This window comes from Phascolarctos cinereus, unplaced genomic scaffold (assembly GCF_003287225.1).
Source record: "Phascolarctos cinereus isolate Bilbo 61053 unplaced genomic scaffold, phaCin_HiC Scaffold_4;HRSCAF=312, whole genome shotgun sequence".
Classification (NCBI taxonomy): Eukaryota; Metazoa; Chordata; class Mammalia; order Diprotodontia; family Phascolarctidae; genus Phascolarctos; species Phascolarctos cinereus.
The window spans coordinates 674,839,712-674,863,943 of NW_027555847.1; the positions used below are offsets into that span (position 1 = coordinate 674,839,712).

General features: G+C 47.4%; 3 protein-coding genes across 4 annotated transcripts in view; 2 read left to right on the forward strand and 1 right to left on the reverse strand.

The window, feature by feature from the left end:
• LMNB2 (lamin B2) overlaps positions 1 to 11,932 on the forward strand; it is a 34,155-nt gene extending 22,223 nt beyond the window's left edge. Inside the window, exons 8-12 of the mRNA XM_021008909.2 lie at positions 190 to 481; positions 2,675 to 2,782; positions 4,034 to 4,153; positions 4,780 to 4,890; positions 6,971 to 11,932. Of these exons, the coding sequence (XP_020864568.1) occupies positions 190 to 481; positions 2,675 to 2,782; positions 4,034 to 4,153; positions 4,780 to 4,890; positions 6,971 to 7,012 (673 nt within the window). The 3' untranslated portion in view covers positions 7,013 to 11,932. The remainder of the gene's footprint in view (positions 1 to 189; positions 482 to 2,674; positions 2,783 to 4,033; positions 4,154 to 4,779; positions 4,891 to 6,970) is intronic.
• Positions 11,933 to 15,213: 3,281 nt separating this feature from the next.
• TIMM13 (translocase of inner mitochondrial membrane 13) lies at positions 15,214 to 18,435 on the forward strand. The gene is made up of 3 exons (XM_021008875.2): positions 15,214 to 15,406; positions 15,495 to 15,563; positions 17,824 to 18,435. The coding sequence occupies exons 1-3, from the start codon at positions 15,278 to 15,280 to the stop codon at positions 17,920 to 17,922; spliced, it is 297 nt and encodes a 98-aa protein (XP_020864534.1). The 5' UTR covers positions 15,214 to 15,277; the 3' UTR covers positions 17,923 to 18,435.
• A 957-nt stretch (positions 18,436 to 19,392) lies between these two features.
• Positions 19,393 to 24,232, reverse strand: part of TMPRSS9 (transmembrane serine protease 9) — a 105,125-nt gene continuing 100,285 nt past the window's right edge. The window contains exons 17-19 of one of the 2 annotated variants that reach the window (XM_021008871.2): positions 22,109 to 22,374; positions 20,512 to 20,648; positions 19,393 to 20,051 (exon numbers count right to left, since the gene is read on the reverse strand). In XM_021008871.2, coding sequence (XP_020864530.1) covers positions 19,890 to 20,051; positions 20,512 to 20,648; positions 22,109 to 22,374 — 565 coding nt within the window. In that variant the 3' untranslated portion in view covers positions 19,393 to 19,889. Of the gene's footprint in view, positions 20,649 to 22,108; positions 22,375 to 24,232 lie in introns of both variants that reach the window. The other variant, XM_021008869.2, reaches the window with a different exon arrangement.

Genomic DNA, 24,232 nt, shown 5'->3' on the forward strand with positions numbered 1-24,232 from the left:
ATGCTGTCTTGTGTCAGTGATGACCTGTCCAGCCCAGCCTCCTGTTCCTGAGGCAGGCACCATGGGACAGCTGAGGGGCCAACTCCAGCCCTTTTAGGTGTTTTCTATGATGTCCATTCCCTGAAGAGGTATTACCCACCAGAAGTTTCTGCCAGCCCTCCTTGAGCTGGTTTACTTTTTGGTTTGCAGGCTGAAACTGTCCCCTAGCCCATCATCCCGAGTCACAGTGTCCAGAGCTACCTCCAGCAGCAGCAGCAGCAGCACTTCTGCCATCCGCTCTTCTCGAAGCAAGAGGAAGCGCGTGGAGTTGGAGGAGCATTCAGGCAGTGGCACCAGCGGCATCGGTACTGGCAGCAGCGCCAGCAGTGCCAGCACTAGCAGCTTCCAGCTGTCGCAGCAAGCCTCTGCCACGGGCAGCATCAGCATAGAGGAGATTGATTTGGAGGGGAAATTCGTACAGCTCAAGAACAGCTCTGATAAAGTGAGAGTGGGTCAAACTCATGCAGGCCCCATGAGATAGGCAAAGGCGGAGGTGGGGCGGGGAGAAGGGCTTCAAATCGGAAAGCAGCTTGGTGGGAGGAAGCCAGGTAACCTGGGGGTCCAAATATTTCTTATGGTATTTCTCAGTTGTATGACTTTAAGCAAATCACTTAACGTTGTTGAGACTTAGTTTCCTCATCTAAATGTCAAAGAAAAATATTAATAATTTAACTCTGTTTTAGGCACAAGTTTGCCAGAAATATTTTAATTTTCAAAAAATTTTATTTATTAATTTATTTATTTTTGGCTTTCAGCATTCACTTCTACAAGATTTTGAGTTCCAAATTTTCTCCCCATCTCATCCCTCCCCCCACCCCAAGATGGAATGCATTCTGAATATCCCTTCCCCTAATCTGCCTTCCCTTTTATTCCTGCCCCCCACCTCCCCAATTCTCTTATCCCCTTCCCTTCAATTTTCCTGTAGGGCAGGATAGATTTCTATACCCCATTGCCAGTATATCTTATTTCCCAGTTGCATGTGAAAACAGTTTTTAACATTTGTTTTTAAGATTTTGAGTTCCAAATTTTTTCTCTTCTCCCTCCCCACTCACCCTCATTGAGAAGGCAGGCAACTCGATACAGGTTGTACATGTGTAGTCATATAAATCACTTCCATAGTAGTCATGTTGTGGAAAACTAACTGTATTTCCCTTCATACTATCCCTCCCCCCACACTTGTTCTATTCTCTCTTTTGACCCTGTCCCTCCTCAGAAGTGTTTGCTTCTGATTACCCCCTCCCCCAATCTGCCCTTTCCTCTATCATCCCCCTGCTCTCTTGTCCCCTTTCCCCCCTATTTTCCTATAGGGTAAGATAGATTTCCATATGCAATTGAGTGTGTATGGTATTCCCTCCTTAAGCCAAATCCAATGAGAATAAGATTCACTCATTCCCTCTCAACTTCCCCCACTTCCCCTCCACTGTAAAAGCCTTTTCTTATCTTTTTTCTGAGATAATTTACCCCATTCTGCCTTTCCCTTTCTCCTTTCCCCAGTATAATCCTTTCTCCTCCCTTAATTTTATTCTCCAGATATCACCCCTTCATCTTCAACTCACCCTGTGCCCTCTATCCATTTATCTATCCATCCATATAAATTTTTTTCCCTCCAACTACCCTAATACTGACAAAGGCCTCATGAGTTACAAATATCTTTCCATGTAGGAATGTAAACAGTTCAACCTTAATAAGTCCCTTATGATCAGAAACATTTTTTTTCTTTTTCTTTTTGTGAGGCAGTGGGGGTTAACTGACTTGCCCAGGGTTACTTGACAGCTAGTAAGTGTCAAGTGTCTGAGACTAGATTTGAACTCAGGTCCTCCAGACTCCAGGGCTGGTACTCTATTCATTGCACCACCAGCTGCCCCAACATTTTTATTTAATATTAGAGCAATATCCAGACTGGCACAGTGCCTTTGGACATGTCTCTCTTCCAAGACAATTTAAGGTAACATTTATAGGAATCTTGAATAATGAAAATGTCTTAATATGTTAAGATGCAGTTTGGGGTTAGGATAGTCATACATTTTTTCTTTGACCACTTCCTCAAAGATTGTAAGGGGTAGTCTCCCAGTGATCAAGATAGAAAATTCTTTCTGAGCAATAATAAAGGGGTGTGGCAGGCTCTTCTGGGGATGAGGAAGTTGTACTCTTAGTTCAGAGTTCAGTATCCCATGGGGCATCTGAGGTGGTACAGTGTATAGAGCATTGGAGGCAGGAAGTCCTGGGTCCAAATCCGGCCTTAGATGCTTACTAGCTGTGTAACCGAGGGCAAGTCACCTCACCCTGTTTGCCTCAGAAAACAAACAAACCAAAACTTCAGCATCCCTTCATCCATTTCCTTAAGAAAAGGCTTTAGTCCTCAGCCTGTTACTGCCTACCTTTGGGGAGGAAGGGATGGTGAAGATGTAAGATAGGTGCGAGTCTGGAAAAGGCTTGTGAACCAGAGGAATGGGTTTTTTTTTTAAGTGTTTTCAGTTGAACCAAAAAGGAGGTTTTTATCATGTTTCAACATGGAAAACAAGGTATTAGAGGAAAAATACTTTATAAAAAAACTTCATGTGTTATAGAAGAGTAAACTACAAGCTCAGCTCTTTGTTTTGATCGACTGACCTGGTGCCTTGTGTATTTTCTCTAGGATCAGTCTCTGGGGAATTGGAGGCTAAAGAGACAGATTGGAGAAGGTGAAGAAATTGCCTATAAATTTACTCCCAAGTATGTTCTTCGGGCTGGGCAGACTGTCACGGTACGTCAGAGAGAACTAACTGTTGGGGTCATTGAGCTAGATTAGGGGGATGGGGGGGCGGGTCTTCCTTCCCTTAGAGATAGGTGCCAAGAGAATTGCCAGTCTTGTAACAGGTAGGATCCTGACCATTCTTGGGCAGGGGATAAGCAGCTGGTGATCTTGCCTGGTACAACTGCTGGTACCTGGCGTGATATAGTCTGGGGTGGCATGATGACTGCTGAGGTGGGAAAGAGGAGCTATCCTGACATTGCTTCGACAATTCCTTTATTTTGTAATTAATTAATTGAGGAAGGTCTCCAGCCTTTGCTCTGAAGTGCTGTGAGAGGTGGTGACTTGGCTTTAGGAAGAACAAGGGGCCTTTTTTACCTGATGAGCTGGGGAAACCTGGGCCTTCCTACCCTGCTGTCAGAGAAGAGGGAGAATCACTGCCCTTTTTAGGCTGCAAAAGGAGGGTGTCTGCTCTGTTCCTGAGCATCTGTACCTGCTGCCTACTTGTTTTTGATTACATGGGGAGGACTGGGAACACATGGAAGGCTTTGCTGCTGGCCTAGCGACATGATGTTTCACATGTAAGAGGCATGGGTGCCATTTAAGAAAGCCAGAATTAGATCACCAGCAATAATCTGGTGACTGTCTTGCAAGACAGGGTTGCCTTCTGCACATATTGCGTTCAGGCAGCTTTTCACCTTAACGACCACGTGGCTAGGTTGGGGGTGGAGGGTGAAGCAGACTTTCTGGTTGTTTGAGAAGGAAGGGGCTAGGGGCAGCAGTCCATCCCCACCCTTGAGGCTTTCAGGAAGCAGCTACAGGGATTATATTCACATAGAATTCCTGTGACATCACTTTTTTTTCTTGGGTCAGAAGCCAGGTAGAAGGACCCTGAGAACCAGGGCACACACAGTAAGTTGGAGCAAAGTGGGGGCAGGATGTCTAAGCTTTAGGTAAATCATCTGGGATTAGGAGGGGGTGAAGCAGGAGAAGTTTCAAGGCCCCAGGGACAAGGAAAGACTGAAATACTTGAGCCACATGGTGGTTCTGGACTAGAAGCTTTCCTTTTTCCTCTGAAGGAAGAGGCCAGTTTTCTAGCTGGCTGTTCTCTTGGTAAGTTAATTGAAGACGTACTCATTGGAATAAAGAGGGCAGAGAGAGGCATCTTCTGGTTGGAGACTTCAGAAATTTCAGATTATAGGTGCTCTGGATGGGAGCAATTGAGAACGAGGTGAAAGAAGCCCTCTCTGTGTTTTTCCTCAGATCTGGGCAGCAGATGCTGGTGTGACTCATAGCCCACCATCTGTTCTTGTGTGGAAGAACCAGAGCAGCTGGGGCACTGGTGGAAATTTTCGAACATACCTGGTCAACGCAGATGGAGAGGTACTTTGTTTAGGTTTGGTTGAGGCTAACTGGATTGTAGTCACAATATCCTCCCCTTTGAACGGGGCCACATCTCCTTGCCCTCAAAGACAGAATTCGTACTTGTCTTATTTTCCATGTGTTCTTTGGGTCACCAGCTGGTTGGCAGGGCTCCCTTAACCAGGGTCTCAGAAAAACTCATCAGGACTATGGTTCTCTGTGATAGAAACAAGCTCCCATGGTAGCCAGCTCTCTGTCCCACATGACAGAGCCTTCGGGGGGGGTGGGGGAGGGCTGCTGTGGCGTGCTATAAAAAAGGCGGGTAAGTGTATGCATATGACCCAGTTATGTCAGCTTATACATCTAGAGCCCTTTTAACTCTTATTTTTGGAAATCTCCTTTGATTTCCCACCAGTAGTTACCTCATTTGATCATCACAGCATCCTTGTATGCTGGGCATGGTGGGGAACTGAAGTCCAGAGAGCGTGTTTCCTTATGCAAGGACGTAGCTAGGTTAAGAAGAGATCCCAGACCTCGAGGGGAATGCTCCTCCTGCTCCCCCCGCCTGAGTGGGCTCTGGAAGCCGTGTTAGAAGGACTAACCAGGACCTGCTCTCACTGATGGATGGCTCTGTTTGCTTTGCCTAGGAAGTGGCAGTGAGAACAGTGACTCAGTCACTAGTTGTGCAAGAGAATGGGGAGGAGGAAGAGGAGGAGGAAGAAGCAGACTTTGGGGAAGAAGACCTTTTCCACCAACAGGTAAGTATCCATCTTGTTCTTTCTGAGTTTTTGTCCAAGGATAGGTTTGGGTATATTTACAGGAGTTTCACTGGCCTCTGAGCTCGTCTGGTCCAGCCTGCTGATTTTATAGAGGAAGAAAATGGAAATACTTAGGCCAACCTGGTTGTCACAAGGTTTTTCTGTTTTAGAACATCAGCGTTACCAGATGCTTGGTGAAATATAGCCAGTTGATCCTTTCAGACTGCCTTCTTAGGTCATTATTAGTCTGGGTACGGCTGAGTTTGGGAAGACCCATGGTGGGCTTTTGGTGGCAATACTGTTTCCAGGCATAGTTGGTGCCCAATAGAAACTGGAGGCAGGCTGATGTTGGTCTGCCTTGGGTAGTATTAGAATTATACTGGGATCGAGGCCTAGGAAGATGTGTACTTAGTTATTCCCTCAGGGCTTCCTCCTATGTGAGTAATAATCATCCGTAGCTGCTTAGGGCCTCAGTCTGTACCTACATAATCCTACCCATTAAATCACAAAAGCAGGTGTAGAAAGTTTAAACTTTGTGTCAGGGTGCATTTCCCTGATGTGTTTATTTGCTGTTCCCTAAAACATACCTTTGTTCTTGTTCAGTTATATCAAACTCTTTGTGACCCCATTTAGAGTTTTTTGGTAAAAGTACTGGAATGCTTTGCCATTTTCTTCTGCAGCTCGTTTTACAGATGAGGAAACTGAGGCAAATAGGGTGAAGTGATTTACTCAGGGTCACAGCTAGGAAGTGTCTGAGGCCACATTGGAACTCAGGTCTTCTTACTCCAGAATGGCATTCTGTGCCACCAAAACACAACTTACTCATTGAATAATTTTGAAGCCTCAAATAAACAACAGGAGCAGAAAGAGATTAACTTTTAGACAGGTTTTCTAAGAATATCCAGCACCCCAATGTGGGGATTGCCTTCAGTCTCTGATGGTCTAGAGCAGGGGTGTCAAACACCAGTAGAAATGGGGGCTGTTAATCCATACATAAGGATCCCTGTGGGCTACATATTGACTTAGTTTTAAAATATAATGCTATTTATATTGTATTTTTATTGAGTTAAATATTTCTCAGTTGCATTTTAGTCTGTTTTGCCGCCCCGTGGCGCGCCCCCCCCCCCCCAGTTGGGGGATGGGGGGTGGGGCAGTGTGTTTGATAGCTCTGGTCTAGAGGGTATGATCTTAAGTTGATAGGCTGTAGCTATCCATGGTCCTTAACTAGATCTTAATTTATAGCTGGATAATCATGAGTAAAATATGACCAGGTGGCACAGTGGATAGTGTCATGCCTGGAGTCAGGAAGACTTATTTTCCTGTGTTCAAATCTGGCCTCAGACACTTATTGGTGTGTGACCCTTGGCAAGTCACTTCACCCTGTTTGCCTCAGTTTCCTCATCTGTAAAATGAACTGGAGAAGGAAATGGCAAACCCCTCCAGTATCTTTGCTAAAAAATCTCCAAACAAGGTCACAAAGTCGGACATGGCTGAAAAAAGACTGACTAGCGATTGAAAGCTTTTAATCTTCTTATCAGAACTGATCTTTCTAAGGAGTCAGCAGTTTTATTTAGGGCCCTAGGTTCTCAGCTTTTGAAGGGTCCCCAGAAACCAGCCCATCTGAGTCATGAACACCCCCTCCCTCGACAAACAGCCACAACAATGCGAGAGGCTGCTTTACCGTGGCCTTTGTGGGGTGTCCTCAGTGCAGGGGGCTCCTGGCTCCCCAGGGGCTGCCCACTCCTTGTGTTTTGAGACTGCGTTCAACTCTGCCCTACTCTCAATTTTTACACATTAATCCTAGTTTTGCCTTGAGCTAAGCAGGACAAACGCAGCTATTTAGGTCTTTGGAGAATAGTTGTCACTTTACCCACAATCTGCTGTATGCACAAAGGTGCCACAGGGGCCTTCGTTTCATCCTTAGGAGTTGGCTGAAAAAGATGGGTGACTGAGTGAGCGGGAGGATAGGCCAGCTTCCCTGACGTTGCGTAGTCATCCCCCTGAATTCAAGGATGAGCTACTAATAAACATTTCTTCTCTTGGCCACATAACTCTCCCTGTCTCTTCCTTTCTCTTTCAGGGAGACCCCCGGACGACCTCCAGAGGCTGTTCAGTGATGTGAGTGCCCACCACTCACTTTCCTTACCCAGCTCCTGCCTTTCCTCAGAGCCGCTGAAAACTATTTTTGTATCATTGGATTTCTTTATTCCTTGTTACATTTCTAGAGATTTTTTAACCAAACTGCCAGAATTTTTGAATGGATTTCTCTTCCTTCCTCCTTCCTGGGTTGGGCGTCCCCTTCCCTGAACTTTAGGGGTCCCTGCAACACTACTATCCAACTACTGCATTTCCCCCCATTTTAGCATTGAGTGAATTAGAAATTTGCAGACTGGTAAATCTTATCAAACTGAAACTAGGCTTTTTTTTTGCAGGGGTGGGGGGAGGTGGGGGTGGAGGGTATAGATTAATAAACTTGAGTTACTGCCCTGGAAGTTGTTCGTACCTGATGGTGGGTGAATTCCTTGGCAAGGAATCATGAAATGAGAAATTATCTCCACCCCTACACACATACCCCAGGCCCCTCCAGGAGTGGCCACCAGCTGTGAAGAGGGCACAAGATATTTTTTAGTGTTTTTTATCAAATCTAAAGTTGAGATTGCCACGTTGCCTTGGTGGCTGGGGGCCTGCAGATGCAAGCTTTTTGCAACATGACCCATCATGTACAAAATTAGCTGAATAGAATATTGAAGCAAATCTTTCTTTTCTTTTTTCGTTTCCTTGAGGGGAATTGGGATGGATCACCTGATGGGAATTTGATATGTGATCTGCCCTGTATAAAATGTTTTATAATAACTTCTGCCAAGTGCGGTTTAGTCTCAGGCTTCCTCTATCATGTTTCAATGAATATCAGAAACTGACATTTGCGTCTATCTGGGCACCACAAAGCATTGTGGCTCCTTGGTAACAAACTCAGTTTTGTTTTTTTGAAAACTCTTCAGGGCATTTGGATTCTCTTCACAGGCCAGCCTGACCCTGGCCTTTTGTGGATTTTGCTCTTGAGCTACTCAAGTGAAATAGGTTGGTATGGCCTAAAGTTCTTGATGGGATAGTTGTGGCTCCTGAATGTTGTTCCTTAATTGCCCACTTCTGCTAGTCCTTGTGGGTCTGGTTAAGGGCTTTTACCTTAGTGTAGCACTGGGGAATCTGCAGCCTCGAGCCCACATGTGGCCCTCCAGGTCCTCGGGTGCGGCCTTTTGACTGAGCCCAAGTTTTACAGAACAAATCCTTTTGTTAAGGGGGTTTGTGCTATGAAGTTTGGATTCAGTCAAAGAGCCGAACACGAGGACCTAGAGGGCCACTTGTGGCCTCGGGGGCGCAGGTTCCCCACCCCTGCCTTAGTGGTTTAACCTTCAATGCAATAGGGCTGAAAATGAAGATTTCAAAACACCTGGTTCTCAACCAGCCTTCAAGGTTATGTCTCCACAACCTCAAATAACTTTAGTGTCGAGGAGCAAGTCATTGTGGGCTGATTAGATTAGATTTACAAATACTCTTTGCTACAAGATGGAAAGCTAGCCAAATGTAGTATCTGGGGCGGAATGCACCAAAAGCCATTCAGCTGATTGGACTAGTTAGTTAGCACTTAGATTAAAAGAAGAAAAATATTGATGGTGCAGATGAGTCTTAACAAATGTCTTCCTCTGAAGGGAGATGTTAAAATGGAATTTGAGCTTCTCCCTTTGTGTGTAATGCAGCCTGATGCATACCTGATAGCACTGTGAGGGAGTGGGCATTTTTAGGTAATAGGTGGCTACTTTGGATAATGTTGGAATTTTTCCCTTGAATTTGACTGACTTTTCTCGTCTGTTATTCCCACTCTGTGTATGGGGGTAACTAAATATGTAGTGAAATCATACCTATCTTTGTCAAATATATATGCACCTATCTGTATCTACCTATATATATATATACACACATATATCTTCTTGCTGAAATTATGTTTCTCAGACAAAACACGCAAATGCAAATTAACCTTTCCTAGACTGATATTTTAAACCATGCAGTCCACCTTCCAGCTGCCGAAGCCCAAGTCTCTCCTGCTAACTTGCTGTGTTTACATGCCCTCCTACCTGTATACATAGAAGTTATTTTTTTTAATGGATATTTATTTTTTTATGTTGGCCAGTAGGTGATTGCTTCATCTGGCCTAGGGAGCTCTGATACTCAGTGGCTGGGACCTTGTCGAAGGCTGGGTCAACATAGGGGTGGTGCTCGGCCCCAAGTCCAGTTGCCTGGGCTCATTTTGTTCTCTTTGTTTACTTGGTGTTTCCTCCCCCTACACTGAGCAGTGATGGCTCCCTCAGTTTTTTTTTTTAACTGAATTCCCTTGTACAAGTAGCTTGAATTAGATTTCAAATTATCTGAGCCATTGGCTGTTTCCTGCCTGACGGAGTGAAGCATATTCTTTCCCCAAACTCTAGGAAACAGGTTGCCTCCTCTACAGCTAGCTGGGTGGATTAACCAACTTTTCCCTATGAAACTAGAGTTTATGCAAATCCTGTGTTTCACTCTTAAGTGTAGCAATAGTCATTGTTTTCCCTCTACTACTGTGTGCACCACATGTGACTTGCTTTCTTTAGGGAATTGTGTGTCAGGAACTGAAGTGTCTGCCAGTTTGGCTTTGATTAAGCTTTCCTCTTGGAGCCTGTGGGCATGTGCTACCTTTCTGAAGAACCATTCCCAAGAGCAGGGTCCAAGAAGATTGTATCATGACAACTTTGTCTTGTTTACCAAAAACCAATGTTTCTTAAGGACTAGACTGTCTGTCCTTTCTGCAGGGCCGAGGCAGTCTTTTGGCTTTGTTGTCATGATCTTAAAAAGATCACTGCCACCCAAACACTTTTAAGAGGCAATTCCTGATTTTAAAGTAGAGACACATATAAACTACTGTATTCCTTCCACTAGCTGTTCAAAACTAAATGACCAGAGACATTTGCCTTTACCTTTCTAAATCATATGGAATTTGCTTGGAAACGTGCTGGCCTTATCAGTCATAACCTGGAGTGGACAACATTCAATTTAATCTGGTTAAGGAGCTTTTAAAGTGAGGGAGGTGCTGGGAGAACCTGGGCTTAGCCCTGTTTGCCATCTTTGTTAATAGGCTCTTGATGAAATTTTGAGCTGAGGGGGCTGGTCCTCTCCATTGATCTCCTCTTGAATGACACAGCTTCTTTGGAATTGTCCAGGCATCTTGGCAACAGGCTGAAGGCACTGCCACTAGCATGTGGTTTCATTTTACGCCTGAAGAAGTGAAGGCAGTAAGAGCCGAATTTCAGTTAAAGCCAGGGAAGCAGCCATTGGTCTTTTTGGTCAGTTAATGATGCACGCCTTGTAGACCAAATGAGATGGTAGAATGTGGCTGTATGGACTAACTATGCTCGTCATGTGTGGAAAGCTTTCGGGGAACTCCAGAAACTGACGGGCTGCTCAGCAAATCCCTTCTCTCGTAGTCTCAACCCTTCTCCCAAAGCAAATGGAGAAAAAATGCCTCCAAGGAATTAGCTCTTTGTTTTTTCTGGAGGGAGCCCAGTTGATGGGTCTTATACAAGGTAGGCAGCTAACCACGTGCATGCAGGAAAAACGTGAGGTGCCAGAGCATCTCTGGTCACGGTCACAATGTGAATGATAGTAACTGTGAAGGGGCATTCCCTCTGTACTCTCAGCCTTCTGACCTTTACGAGGGGACTGACTCAACCCAGGGTTCTAGGAAGGCCCAGTCATCCCGACCAGACAGGAAAGGAACAGCATTCACTCCTATTAGGACAAAACCACACAAGGTGTCAAAAGTGGGAGCTGAGTAACTGGAGACAGTTTCTTGGTGACTCTTGTTGCATGTATTGGGAAAAAGTGATCAGACAATTTCTTATTCAATTTCTTCTCTTTGCTGGCGAGGAAAGAGTTCATTCTGACCAAGGTGTCCTTGGAGACTAGGGCAGAACCAGGAGCTAAGTGTGATCTGCAGTCTTGAGCCTTTTCCTAGTTCTCTGTTCTCTTATTATAACTGGTTTTAGGCTTCATATAGGGAGGCTCTTTGCTGGAAGGTTAGCTGGCTGGTGGCTGCATGTTAGCCCATGGTGGAAAATGGAAAATAGAGTATTTGGAAACATTGAGCAGCACGAACCCTTTAATTCTGAACATGGCCTGGGAAACAGAATTTTTACTTGCCCTCAAATATGCTTAGCTTTACACCACTTTAAAGTAATTCAGAGGTGATTTTTTTTCGTGTTTTGTATAAGCCCACATTTACATACAATTATTCTTTGTAAACATAATGCCTTTTTCTTGAAATGCTAAGGTCTAGATGAAAAAATGGTTAGGTGAAAGTAGCAGTGATGACCCTAGAAAAGCATGTGTTGAAGCCTGGCTTGATCCTTTGAGTAAAATAAATCCTAGGATTGGGAAGGGGGTGGGGGGTGGGCTGGGAGAGGGGTTACTTTTGTGAAAGGTATTAGCGCAACTCAAAAGATCATGAAAACTTGATTCTTCACTGATTGGGCAGGACCAACATTCCTCCCCAGGTTATCACACTAAAGTTGTTAGCAATAAACTGTTAAAAGCAAGCCCCAAAGGCCTGCAAATGACTGAGATCACTTTCCATATCCAACTATTTTCATAAGAATAATGACTTTTGACTTGAATGGTAGTTTTAACCATACAACTTTTAGATAGCTTTGTTCTATTTATATAGTGGCCATTGATCATTATGGATGTATTCTTTATGAACACTGCTGTAAAAAAAAAAGGTTTAAATGACTTGCTGAGTTGGATAGTTATGGCAAACCCCCCAAACTTCAGTAGAAATGACAGATCATCATGCAGAGCATCTGAGAACTATGTGATAATCTAGACTTTATCATTTCAAAAAATGTTTTTTTTAAAGAATATACATGCATGCCAAATGTCTTTTTCAGTGATTTGTAATATACGTTTTATGACTGGAAACTTTTTTGTACAAGACACTCCAATAAATGTTTTGATTTAACTGTTGGTTGTGATTTTGTTGGGGCTTTTAAAACAAATACTGTTGCTTTTTGTGGGAAACTGCCCGAGGAGATTCACAGTGGAGGAGAAAGCATCAGACTTTGATCCCACCCAGCTTTACCACCATTTTGCTGGTGAGGCCGAGTGAATCACAGGTCCTCAGATTTAGCTCTCAGATGGAGTCAATACAGTCTGTCCAGCTTTGTTTTTATAAATTATGGTTTTTGTCATCCTGATTGCCATATACTGGTGTCCCACATAGATTTGTGGTAGGGACAGATGAATGAATATAAAACCTAATGCTTAAAACCCTGGCACTGGCAAGCATTTTGTTCAGTGCTGGGCCTATGAATCTAAAAGGGAAAGTCCCTGTAGTTAAGGTGCTTATATTCAAATTGGAAGTGACTAGTTTATTGGATGACCCTTTGAACCACACTAAGTATGGGAAATTGAGATAAAGAGCAAGTGGATGACCAAACTGCCATGGTGCTCTTGGGTACTTCTAGAGAAGGTGCCTTGCCTGTACGGTTTCTGGTTCAACTTTCACTGATTTAGAAATGGTGGCACAGCTAGCCTAGCCACAGCTAGCTAGGCTCTGGAGTCTGAGGACCTGAGTTTGCATCCAGCCTCTGGACACTCACTAGCTGTGTGACCCTGGGTTAAGGCATTTGACCTTTGGCTGCTTCAGTTTCCTCAACTATGAAATGGGTGCAGTGTGTCCATCTCACAGGATTGTTGTGAGGATCAAATTTTGTAAAGCACTTAGCGCAGTGCTTAATAGTAGGTGTTTAATAAATGTTTATTCCCTTCCCTTTTGGAAGCACCAGCGTCAGCAAGAGTGCTTTGGGCCCAGTGGATTTGAGGCTGAATTGTTGCAGTTTATAGCAAGCTCTTGTTCTTTGATCAGTTTTAAAGATTAGGAGCATGATTGGCTAGGATGGATATAACTGAGCTGCTCTCGGATGGTTCTTAATTCATGGTCTAAAGGGGTTTTTTTGGATTAATTATCCAATGACCCAAATGCTTCCCCCATCCTGGACATAGGAGGTTGGGTTTTTGAAACCAAGTTGAATATTTAAATTTATTCCACTGGATCTGCAATTTCACCAATGACCTTCAAATGATGGAGACCACAACCCATCCAGGCTTAGATTTGTGCCTTCCTGTCCTGCTCATTGCCTCCCATAAATTTCCCACCGGGGTCTATCTGTATTACTTGAAAGTTTTAAAGTTTCAACCCATAGCATTTATCCCTATTAGATTTGGCTCAAGTGATCTAATTGATACCAAAAAAAAAAAACCAACCCCAAGGAATCATTGATAGGTACTGCTGCCAATCATATCAACTTGCAGGAACATTTTAATATGTTCAGCATTGTCCCACAGAATACAAAAAAACCAGTGGGCTCTGAGCCTGTTTCAGGAACCTTTTATAGGTCTTGAGTTACATCAGCATACAGTGGAGTTTTGTAGAGAGCAGAAGAGGGAAGGTAAAGAAGAGAAAGGAAAGATTTGCTTCAGGTAGAATAAACTAGTCAGTAAATACTAGACATAAAGCTGGAATTTGCAGACTAACCAGAATCTTTAACCTCGGAGTTTATGACTTGACATTCATTTTAAATAGAACAGAGGTAATCTAGCTGAGCCCCAAATGCTCTTATCACTAACCGGTTAATCACCTGAGTTCACTGGTGACTCAGTCAAATTCTGAAAGCCCTATCTAGCCACGTGACTTGCTTTCTCAAGCAAAACTGGAGGACAGCCTTCCACGAAGATCTTTTGGGATACACATGTATATATAGTTACATAGCTATGTCTATATATATACATATACAGATATAGCTATCACCTCCTAGCTTTGTGGGTCCTCTCTGCGAATTTGCTAAGCATGCCATTTATAATTATAGCTAGCATTTGTATAATGGTTTGCAAAGTGCTTCACAGAGAGTCACTTTCAATCCCAAAGGACTCATAATGAAAAATGCTATCCACCTCCGAGAACTGATGAACCAACCCTGAGTTGCAGATTGAAGCGTATTTCTTTTCACTGTATTTTTCTTGCTTTTTTTTGGGCAACATGATTAATATGGAAATATGTTTTGCATGACCAAACGTATAATGAGTATAATACTGCTTGCCTTCTCAATGGCTGGAGGAGGGACTGGAGGAAGAGAATTTGAAACTCAAAATTTTTTTTAAGTTAAAAACAAAATTTTTTTAAAAATTGTCATTTTATCCCCACGACCTTTCCCTGAGAGGTAGGTGCAGAGTTCACATGGCCAGTAAGTGTCTGAGGCTGGATTTGAAGTCAGTTGCTCATGATTAAAGGTCCGGCGCTCTAACCACTGTACCACCTAGCTGCCTTTATTCAAAGCCTCGAATACACGTGAAACAGGGACCAAAGAGCTCTGTCACACTTTCAAGCTAACACGGACCTGATGTAATAATGCCTTCTCTCTATCGTTTGCTACAACGCAGGGAAAGCCTAGCTGCAGCATTTCCCGGATCTACTGCCCTGGCAGAAAAGGAAGTCAAAGGATCTGGGTTCAAATCTCAGCTCTCGTGGGGTGCCTCAGTTTCCCCACCCGCGCCTCCTTCTAGGGCTCCCACTAGAGTGTGGGGATCTGGGGAAAGCTGGTGGGTGTGAAGGTGCCACCGGAGCAGGAAAAGGAGGGGAGCACAGGGCGCCTGCGCGGAGAGCGGTCGTGAGGGGGGTCACACAAATGTACGGATCCGGGCACTTGCGCCGAGGTATGGCTGGCGGGCTGGCGCGAGGCTTGGCGCCTGCGCGCTCAGGGTTTGGTCTCGGCTGGGCAGGGCGCCTGCGCGCGGGGCTGGACGGCTACAAGTTCTTTGTGCTTTGACGTTGGGGAGCTGGGGGATATCCCGGCTTGCATTGCGCGGCAGCAGGGGTTGAGTGGGGTGGTGCTCCTCGCCAAAGCTTCTAGCGGAAGCGGAGGAGTGCGGACTGCAGGGACCCTCGCTGCTCACCTAAAAGCACCCTGTAAGGGTGAGGCGGGACCGGGAGAGCTTAGTGACATCACAACCCCCTTTAAGCGGGCCCAGGCAGTTAACTCGCTGCGCAAGCGCAAAGGGCAGGGTCACCTAACGGCCCTCAGTCTCCCCCCTACGGGTACAGCTCCAGAGCGCGCGACCCGCGGCGCGTGGCCTTGTGGGCTCCGTAGTTTTTCCTTTTCTCGCCGACTTCTCCCCGCCCCTTCCGCTCTTGGTTCCCCTGGGACTCCGTTTCCCGTGGTGCGCAGGAAGCAGCTTCCGGTACGAGTACTGGTACGGGTTGGCGCACGCGGCGGCAGTGGCGGCGCCCGGGTGACTTTGCTTCGGGGCCATGGAGGGCAGTTTCGGTTCAGAGTTCGGGGGTGCGGCGGGGGCCGGGGGCGGGAAGCTGGACCCAGGGCTCATCATGGAGCAAGTGAAGGTGCAAATCGCCGTGGCTAACGCGCAGGAGCTGCTGCAGGTGTGGGGCTGGGGCCTGGGGGCGGGGGCGAGGGCCAGGCCGAGGGTCCCGTGGCGCGCGGGTCACTGTGTCTCCCTGTCCCTTCCAGAGGATGACGAACAAGTGTTTCCGGAAGTGCATCGGGAAGCCCGGCAGCGCCTTGGATAACTCCGAGCAGGTGAGGGCGCCTCGCGGGGGGACCCACGCGGGGCCCTGGACCGCCACTCCTCCGCCCCCGCCCCTTCCGCTGGGGGGGGGGGTCGGGCCGTGGGCCGGCTTCTTGCCGCCCGGCCGCATCTCGGGCAAGAGCAAGGCATCCTCCCCTGGTCCTGTCCGGAGTGACCCCTACCCCTGCCGTGCAAGGGGGACCCTTCGGAGTTCAGCCACGGGGGGTCTGGGGAGGCTGGCACTGAGCTAAGTGGATGTAACCCTCCGCCTTACTCCCCGGGACTGGGGTCGGGGGGCAGCACGTGCCCTAAGAAAGTGAGCCGAGTCACTAAGAGTGAAGGTTAGGGAGCCTGGAGGAGCAGAGTGGCCCATGGGGGTGTCCCGGAGAGAGGGGGCGAGAACTGGTGACCCTTTGGGGGGGCTGGAAGGGGACCCGGAGAATTAGTGACTGAAAGAAGCAGTACGTGCCCCCAGGCACCCGAAGGAGGGTGAGGGGCTGTGCCCAGCACTGCCGAGGGACCCAGCAGGTGCAGAAGAATCGGGAGGCAGCCTGTCATCGTAATGAGTACAAGCTTGGAGCTCCCGAGTTTGAATCCTGGTTCCTTACTTCGCGGTTATTTATTTATTTTAGCCTTGCCCAAGGGTGAGCTTCTTGAGGGCGGAGCCTGTCTTTCTGCCTTCTGTAAATCTGTAGTGCTCAGCTCGGTGTCTAGTGCGTTGTAGGTGCTGAATAAATGTTTACTAATAATTAATTAATCACTGAATGGGCGTTGCTTCAGTCAAACTGAAACCTGTTAAAGAGTAGCTTAGAAAGGCCAAGGTCTCCCACTGCATGGCATCCGGGGCCATCTCCAGTCCTCCTGATCTGTCCCCACTGGACCCATATGGCTCTGGAGGAGAGAGAGGCTGGTGAACCTTGCCCAGCCCTGCCTCGCTTCAGTCCAGTCCCCTTGCAGGTGGTGGCAGTGGCGGTTGTTTGTCCTTCCATTCTCAAAGACCACGATATCAGGGGCACGTCATGGCTTCCCCTCCCTGATGTCATGGTTCTCTTCCAGAAAGAAGGACAGACGACCAGCACGTTGTAGGTGCTTCGTAAATGCTCATTGACTGACTGTCTCCGCTAGGGTAGTGAGAGGAGCCAAAAGGCAGAGTAACTAAAGATGAGAGAAGACTTAAAAGGGGTCGTGATTCCTCTGTTTGGAGAGATAAGTGGCTGTCATGGGGAAGAGGGCTTGTTTAGTCTGACCCCAGAGGACAGAACTAGAACCAGAGGATAGATTGCAGCTTGTTGGAAGGAAGACAGCGAGGGAGTGCCCCTGGAGAGGCGGGGTCATGCGGGTCAGGATTTCAGGCTGGGAAGAGACCTTTGAGACCTCTAGCATAGCCCCTACAGATGGGGCAGTTGTGGGTGATAGGACAGTAAGGAGCAGAATCAGGATTCAGACCTTGCCTTCGTAGATTTTATTGTTCAGTCACATTCACCTCTCCGGGACTTCCTTTGGGCTTTCCTTGAGAAAGATACTGGAGTGGTTTGCCATTTCCTTCTCCAGATCATTTCAGAGATGAGGAAACTGAAGCGGGCAGGGTCACACAGCTGGGAATTGTCTGAGGCGGAATTTGAACTCAAGAGGAGTCTCCCCAGGCCCTGATGTTCTGTGCACTGTGGCGCCACCTAGCTGCCCTTTAAACTCTAGAACTTTGCTGTTTCTGTGTCAGTCTATGTTCCTTCTACTAGTCGTTGTAGCAGCACAAGGGGGTTCCAAAATGGGGAATCTGGCCATTTAACCAGAGGGGAGGACCCCACACAGGGCTGTACAGGACACAGTCGAGAGAAAACCTGCCCCAGCCTACTGGTAAAGTCCAGCAGGAACCATTCTGTGGAGATAGGAGAAAGCCACTCTCTTTCAGCTCTAGGGTTCTGTGGGCATTGGTCATGTGTGGCTGCCCTCCCTGGCCCCCAATCCAGTCTGGATGACGGTCTGAAGACCCAGAAAAAGAAGAATTTGTTTTTCAGGCGTGTCTGACTCTTCATGACCCCATTTGGGGTTTTCTTGGCAAAGATACTAGAGTGGTTTTTCATTTCCTTCTCCAGATCATTTTACTAATAAGGAGACTGAGGCAGGCAGGGGGACGTGACTTGCGTGGTATCTCAGGCTAGATTTGAGCTCAGGTCTTCCCGACTCCACTGAGCTGCCCCGTATAGGATCTAGGAGCAGTTAAAGCAGGGCGCTGAGCCCCCTCTCTACCTGTCTCGTTTGTTTCCTCTTCAGAAGTGTATTGCGATGTGCATGGATCGGTACATGGATGCCTGGAATACAGTGTCCCGAGCCTACAATTCTAGGTTGCAGCGGGAGCGAGCTAACATGTGAGGCATGTACTCTTCTCATGGACGTCCAGGAGCTCTAGCTGGGTTGTCCAGACCGGCCGTCCCCCTTCCCCAGAGCGGGCCAGCCACAGACACAGCCAGGGAGCTCATCCTCCCGCCCTCCCTTCTGACAGGGTGCTTTGAGAATGAAAGGAATAAGGCAGGGGCAGGGGGGTGATTCCCCACCTCCTCCTCAGCACACTAATAAAAGCCCTGTTTGTGGAGCCTGGATCTCTGCCCTTCTCTAAGGGCCCAGTTCTCCCTTCTCTGCTGTGGTCTCAGCCTATAGCCAAATGGTGGCCTCCTGCATGCTGCGGAAGCTCCTGGCCACGTCGCGGAGGTTCCTGACCTTACCTGGCCCCAGCACACACTGATTCAGAGCTGGGCCTTCGGCTGCTCCCTGGGAAAGATGTGATTGGCTCCCCCAGGTGGGGGATGTGCAGCTCACGAGCCTTGGGGACAATGTCATCACCCCCTGTCATTTATCTGGAAAACAGTAAATTGCTGTCTGACACCAGAGCAGCTTCTCTGCCTCTTGTGAGCAATGAGAAGCGTATGGATTGGTTCTTTCCAAGATTTGTGCCTCTGAGATGGGATATGTCTTGCTGGGTGGGGTGTCCTGCCCTGCCTGGCCCGGCTGGGGAGTCATTGTCACCATGTGACCATGGGCAGGTCCTGTAATCCCCCAGTGACTGCCAGATCTCTTTCCACTCAAATCTTAGCCTAATAGTGTGAGTTAGACTGTCTTACTCCTCTTGTTTCCCTCTTCCACTTCCCTTTGGATAATGGGGCTGTGCTAGCCCAGATGGTCATGAAGGTGACAGCCTTTTCGAGACCTCTAGCTGCAGCTGCCTTGAGAATAAAGAAGAATAATAATAAGCAGCATTTATACAGCACCTATGTGCCTGGCACGGTGCTAAGTGCTTTATAAAGATCTCATCCAGTTCCCACAACAGCCCTGCAGGGTAGGTGCTGTTATTCCCATTTTATGGTTAAGGAAGCAGACAAACAGGGGAAATGAATTGCCCAAGGTCTCAGGGTGTCTGTGGCTAGATTCAGACTGAGGTCTTCCTGATTCTAGGCACAGTGCCCCATCTACTGTAACGCCCAGTCACCAAGGATGTGGTTGTGGGTTTTAAGGGTTGGGTAGGGTTCCTCCTGGCTGTTTGACTTCCCTTTGGTCTGGTGGTCCACTTGGCTGGTGCCACAGGGATTCAGGGGGGGCCTTGGCCTGAATGCTGAGATGCCAGCGACAATCAGTCACCTCATCCTGTGAGGGTCAGCTCTGGATATGGGGGGAGGAATGATGACTGAAATAATTCACATACCTATAGCACTTACATTACATAGACTTACATGGCATGACTTCGAGGCAGGTAATACAAGTATTAAAGTATTATCCCCATTTTACAGATGTATAAACTGAGTCTCCAAGAGGTTAAACGATTAGTTCTTGGTCACCCAACTAGTGGAGTAAAATCGAGCGAACATTTATTCAGTGCCAGCTAATATGTTTGAGATTCCCTGTATTCAGCCCTGGGGATACAAAGGCACAGAATTCCAACATTCGCTGCCTGTGACTAGTGCTAGTAAGTAATGGATCTTTGTTCCGGCAGTCTTGCTCCTGGACTTGGGGTGGCCTTGCTGGGGAAGGGCTGAGTCATTCTTCCCTCACAAGCTAGAGTCTGAAACAGGTCATGTTTACTTGTACAAAAGAGCCTAATACAATTGCGCCATGTTAAATGCAACTCTCCACACCCTCCCCTGCCCTAATCCCACCTCAGGTGGTTGACACCACCATCCCGTAAGTTACCCCGGGGGAATGGTTCTTGGCTTCCTGGCTCTCACTGCTGTCCAGCGTAAGGAGACAGGCAGCTCTTTAGGGGGCAGCAGCCACTGCCTGCTTCAGGTTGATTCCTTAAGCCAGGGGAACTTTGGCCTGGCCACATGCCTCCTGGTCTTCCTGGCCAGTCACAGTCTGATGTTCTGCCTGATCCAGCCCCTTACAGCTGTCACCTTTGAGTAGACACCCGGGAAGTATGGCCTGGCACAGCCGTACCCCCAGCTGGTGACCCCAGCAAGAAACCACCGCCCGGCGGGCTCCTTGCAAGCCAGCGGCCCCCCGGCATCACCCTGGAAGGAGGACAAGAAGCAGGAAGGTCAGAGGCAGCTGAACTGAGGCCCTGGAGAAGATAGGCCACCCTCTCCCCCTGCTGGGCTCTTGAGAAGAGGGGATTTCACTGCCAGTGAGTTACACAGAAGGAGCCCATGGCGGGGCTTAGGCAGCCATCTCAGCTCTACCATTAACTGGCTGTCACATTGCAAGCCATATCACCTGTGTGGGCCTTAGTGTCCCAGTCTGTAAAATGGGAATGATCCTTTCTGCCCTTGCTTTCCTCCCAGGGTGCTTAAAACTGCTTTAAAGGTTTATAAAGTGCTTTTCCCATAAGAACTGCGAACCAGATGGCACAAATATTCCAGTTTTACAAATGAGAACTCCTGTCTGCTGGGCCAGGCTGGCTGCCTGCTTACAGATAAGCCTGGAGGATTGGCTGTCCTGGGGAGCCTGGGGACAGTGCAGCTGGGACCTCACCGAGCAGCTGTCTACACCTCCCTGGGTGAAGCCTGCGCACAGCATTCTGTTACTGATCTGGATGGGGTAGAACTTCCTGCAGGTGTCCTCTCCAATGATGTTTACGACTGCTTTCTGCAGGTGCCTCGCCATCAGCCCTGTTCAACACAAATGGCAGTTAGCAGGGGCCTCGAGGAGGGCTGGGTGGTGGGTGAGGAGTGAAGTGGAGAATGTCAGGACTGCTTTCTAGAACATCCCACCGAGTGGTTTACCTGGCTTCTGCTGGAGGGTCTCTAGGAAGGGGGAGCCAGCACCTCTGCTAGTGACCCAGCCCTCTTTTGGACAGCTAGTTTAGTTTTCCTTTATACCAGCCTCAGTTTGCCTCTCCACAACTTAGACCCATTGCTTCTACTGGGGCTATGCAGAGTGAGTCCAGTCTCTCCCTGGGTGGCAATCCTGCACATACTTAAACCCATTTGTCACCTCCTAAGCCCAAGCCTTCTGAAGTTCTCCAGGTTAAATCCCTAGTTCATTTACTCCTTACACTTGGACTTCACCTTTACTCTTCATGGTTGCTTTGTAGGCATGCTCCAACTTTTCATTTCCCTTCCTAAAATGTGCCTGGATCTAACCAACACACTTCAGAATAGAGCCAGTTACCATGGGGTCTACCGCATAGTAGGGCAGAGGCATCTAGTAGAGGAGTATGAAGTGGCAATTCCAGCTACATGGCCCTGTGGGACAGTGAACGGGAGAGGAAGTCTCTGCAGGTGAAGGATGGGCTCAGTGGGCATGAAGGAGGGGCTGGATGGAAATGAGGTGGATCAGAAGGAGAAGGGTCCTTGGAAACTGTCGGGCCAACAGCCTCACTTTGCAGATGAGGAAACAGATCTGAGAAAGGGAAGTGAAGTGCCCAAGCTAGGACTCAAACCCATATATTCTGACTTCAACTTCAGAGCTCTTCCATGGTACCGCAGGCCTCATCTGGCTTAGCAAGCGTGCTGTTGGATATTAGGTAAAATGGTAACAGAGGACGCTATTGGAGACAGTGCTTGAAATAATGTCTTGTTCAGTTGTATCCGACTCTTTGTGACCCCATTTGGGGTTTTCTTGGCAAAGATACTGGAGTGGTTTGCCTTTTCCTTCTCCAGCTCATTTTACAGATGAGGAAACTGAGGCACACAGAGTGAAGTGACTTGCCCAGTGTCACACAGCTGGTAAGGGTCTGAGGCTGTATTTGAACTCGGGAAGAAGAGTCTTTGTGACTCCAGGCCCAGTGCTCCATCCTCTGTGCCACCCGCCTGTGCCATTCTAGAATGTAGTAGGTACTTAATAAATGCTTATTCTCTTCTCATTCCCACTCCCTGTTCTCATTTTTCCTCCTTTCTGAAATGTGTTAGATTTAAAGTCAGAGGGCCTAGGCAGAGATGCCAGCTCTCCCTGTGTGACTATAGATCTGGTGCTTTGGAGAGCTTATCTGTAAAGTGATCTGGTGAATCTGCCTCCCGCCTCTGCTTAGGCTGGACTTGCCCGATCCCTGAGCCCTGGATTAGAGGGGGGTGGGGTGGGGAGACTGGGCAGTGGCCGTGCAGGGGGAAGCTGTAGGTGATTCACCTACCTCCTTCTCGGATGGATCCCCAGCCAGTGATGAAACACTTTGTGCCTTCAGTGAAAAGGTGAGAGTGCTCTGGGAGACAGATGGGCTTGATGACGCTGGTGTATTTCACAGGAGCCGAGAGTTCCAGGAGGGCCACGTCGTAGTCCAAAGTGTAGACATTGTAGAATGGGTGCTTGTAGATGCGGTACACCTTCTCAACCTTCCCCTCCATGCCACTCAGGGAGGCGGTCCCCAGGAAGGCCACCCACAGGTTGGGGTCACTATAACTGAAGCCACGGAGAATTTTGATGGTTTCACTCAGTCACTAATAGCTACCAATCTTGTTTATTTTTTAAAATAATTTTATTTATTTTTAGTTTTAAACATTCACTTCCATAAGATTTTGAGGTTTAAATTTTCTCCCCATCCCTCCCCCACCCCAAGACAGCGTGCAGTCTGATATAGACTCTTAATTGTACATCCATATTAAGCATATTTTCCCATTAGTCATGTAAAGAACAATTGTAACTAATGGGAGGAACCATGAGAATGAAGCAATAAAAACAACAGAAGAAAAGGAGAGCAGATAGCATGCTTCCCTCTGCATTCAGACTCCATGTTCTTTCTCTGGATGTGGATACATCTTCCATCGTGAATCTTTTGTAGTTGTCTTAGATCATTGCATTGCTGAGAAGAGTCAAATCTATCAGTCATCGCATAGTGTGGCTATTAAATAGTTACTCATCTTAAAGCATTTTCATACCCTGTGAAGTGGACTGCAAGTATTACCTTCATTTTAGAGCTGAGGAAACTGAGGCTGAAGTTAAGTAACCTGCTTGTGGTCTTCCTGCCAGTGCCCTGACTCCTAACTTCCAGGACACAGAAGCTTTCTCCCTCCACTCCCAATAAATACCTGTTCTGCACAGCTCACTAGAAAGATGAATGAGGTTGAGTCCTTGCCCTCAAGGAACTGAATCAAAGAGGGAGAAAAGGCTAGGATTTAGATCCAGAAGGGGTTTTAGGGCTTATCTGATCCAAGCCCCTCATCAGACAGATTAAGTGACTTGCCCAAGATGCCAAGTGGCAGAGCCAGCTTCTACATCGAGGGACCCTTTGAGCAAGGCCAGCTTTTTATTTTTAAAGGCAATTGGGGTTAAGTGACTTGCCCAGGGTCAGTCACACAGCTAGTAAGTGTCAAGTGTTTGGTCTGAGGCCAAATTTGAACTCAGGTCCTTCTGACTGCAGGGCTGGTGCTCTATCCACTGCACCACCTAGCTGCCCCTTTTAATTTTGTTTTTTACTAGGCAATGGGGTTAAGTGACTTAACCAGAGTCACACAGCTAGTAAGTGTCGAGCAAAGCCAGCTCTTTTCCCACAATGCACAGGGCAGGCAGGGAAGGCTTCTTTGAGGATGGGCAGTTGAGTTGGGTCCCAAATCCACAGAGCTGATATGAGGGCAGCAGCCCTGGAATTCCATGGTCTCCAGTGGACCAGCCCTGGCCAAGTACTTTGAGGAAACCCTAGAGGCAGTTTTCAATGCCATATATGAACTGACTCCCACTTCCTGTAAAGGGCATTCAGTAATCACATTCATTGTCATCTGAGAGGCAGGACAATGCAGTGGAAAGGATGTATGAACAACCAGAAGACATGAATCCAAGTCTTAGATTTACTACTCATCTGAACTTCAGTTTCCTCATCTATAAAATGGGCACCAGAATCATGAGGGCCATTTCCAGTCATCCTGATCTATATCCGGCCACTGGATCCGGATAGTTTCAGAGGAGAAAGTGAGGCTGGTGTCTTTGCACAGCCCTCCCTCGCCTAAATTCAATTCACTTGCATGTCATGGCATCACCTTCCTGAAGTCAAGGTCCTCTTCAAAGACAACAATGACAATGATCATAATCATAATCTTTATACTGTCTACCTCACAGGGTGTGTCTGAGGGCTCAGATGAGGTGATATACCTAAGGCACTTAGTCAGATGTTCCTTCTCTCTCCTTCTAGTGGAACTAAGGCCCTATTTTCACAATACCTGGCAAACCCAGGGGAGGGAGACCACCTGATGAACAGCGGGAGGGGCATTTCTGAGGACCTAGGTCAAAGGGAGCACCAAGAAGCCAATAAAAGCCAGGTAGACAA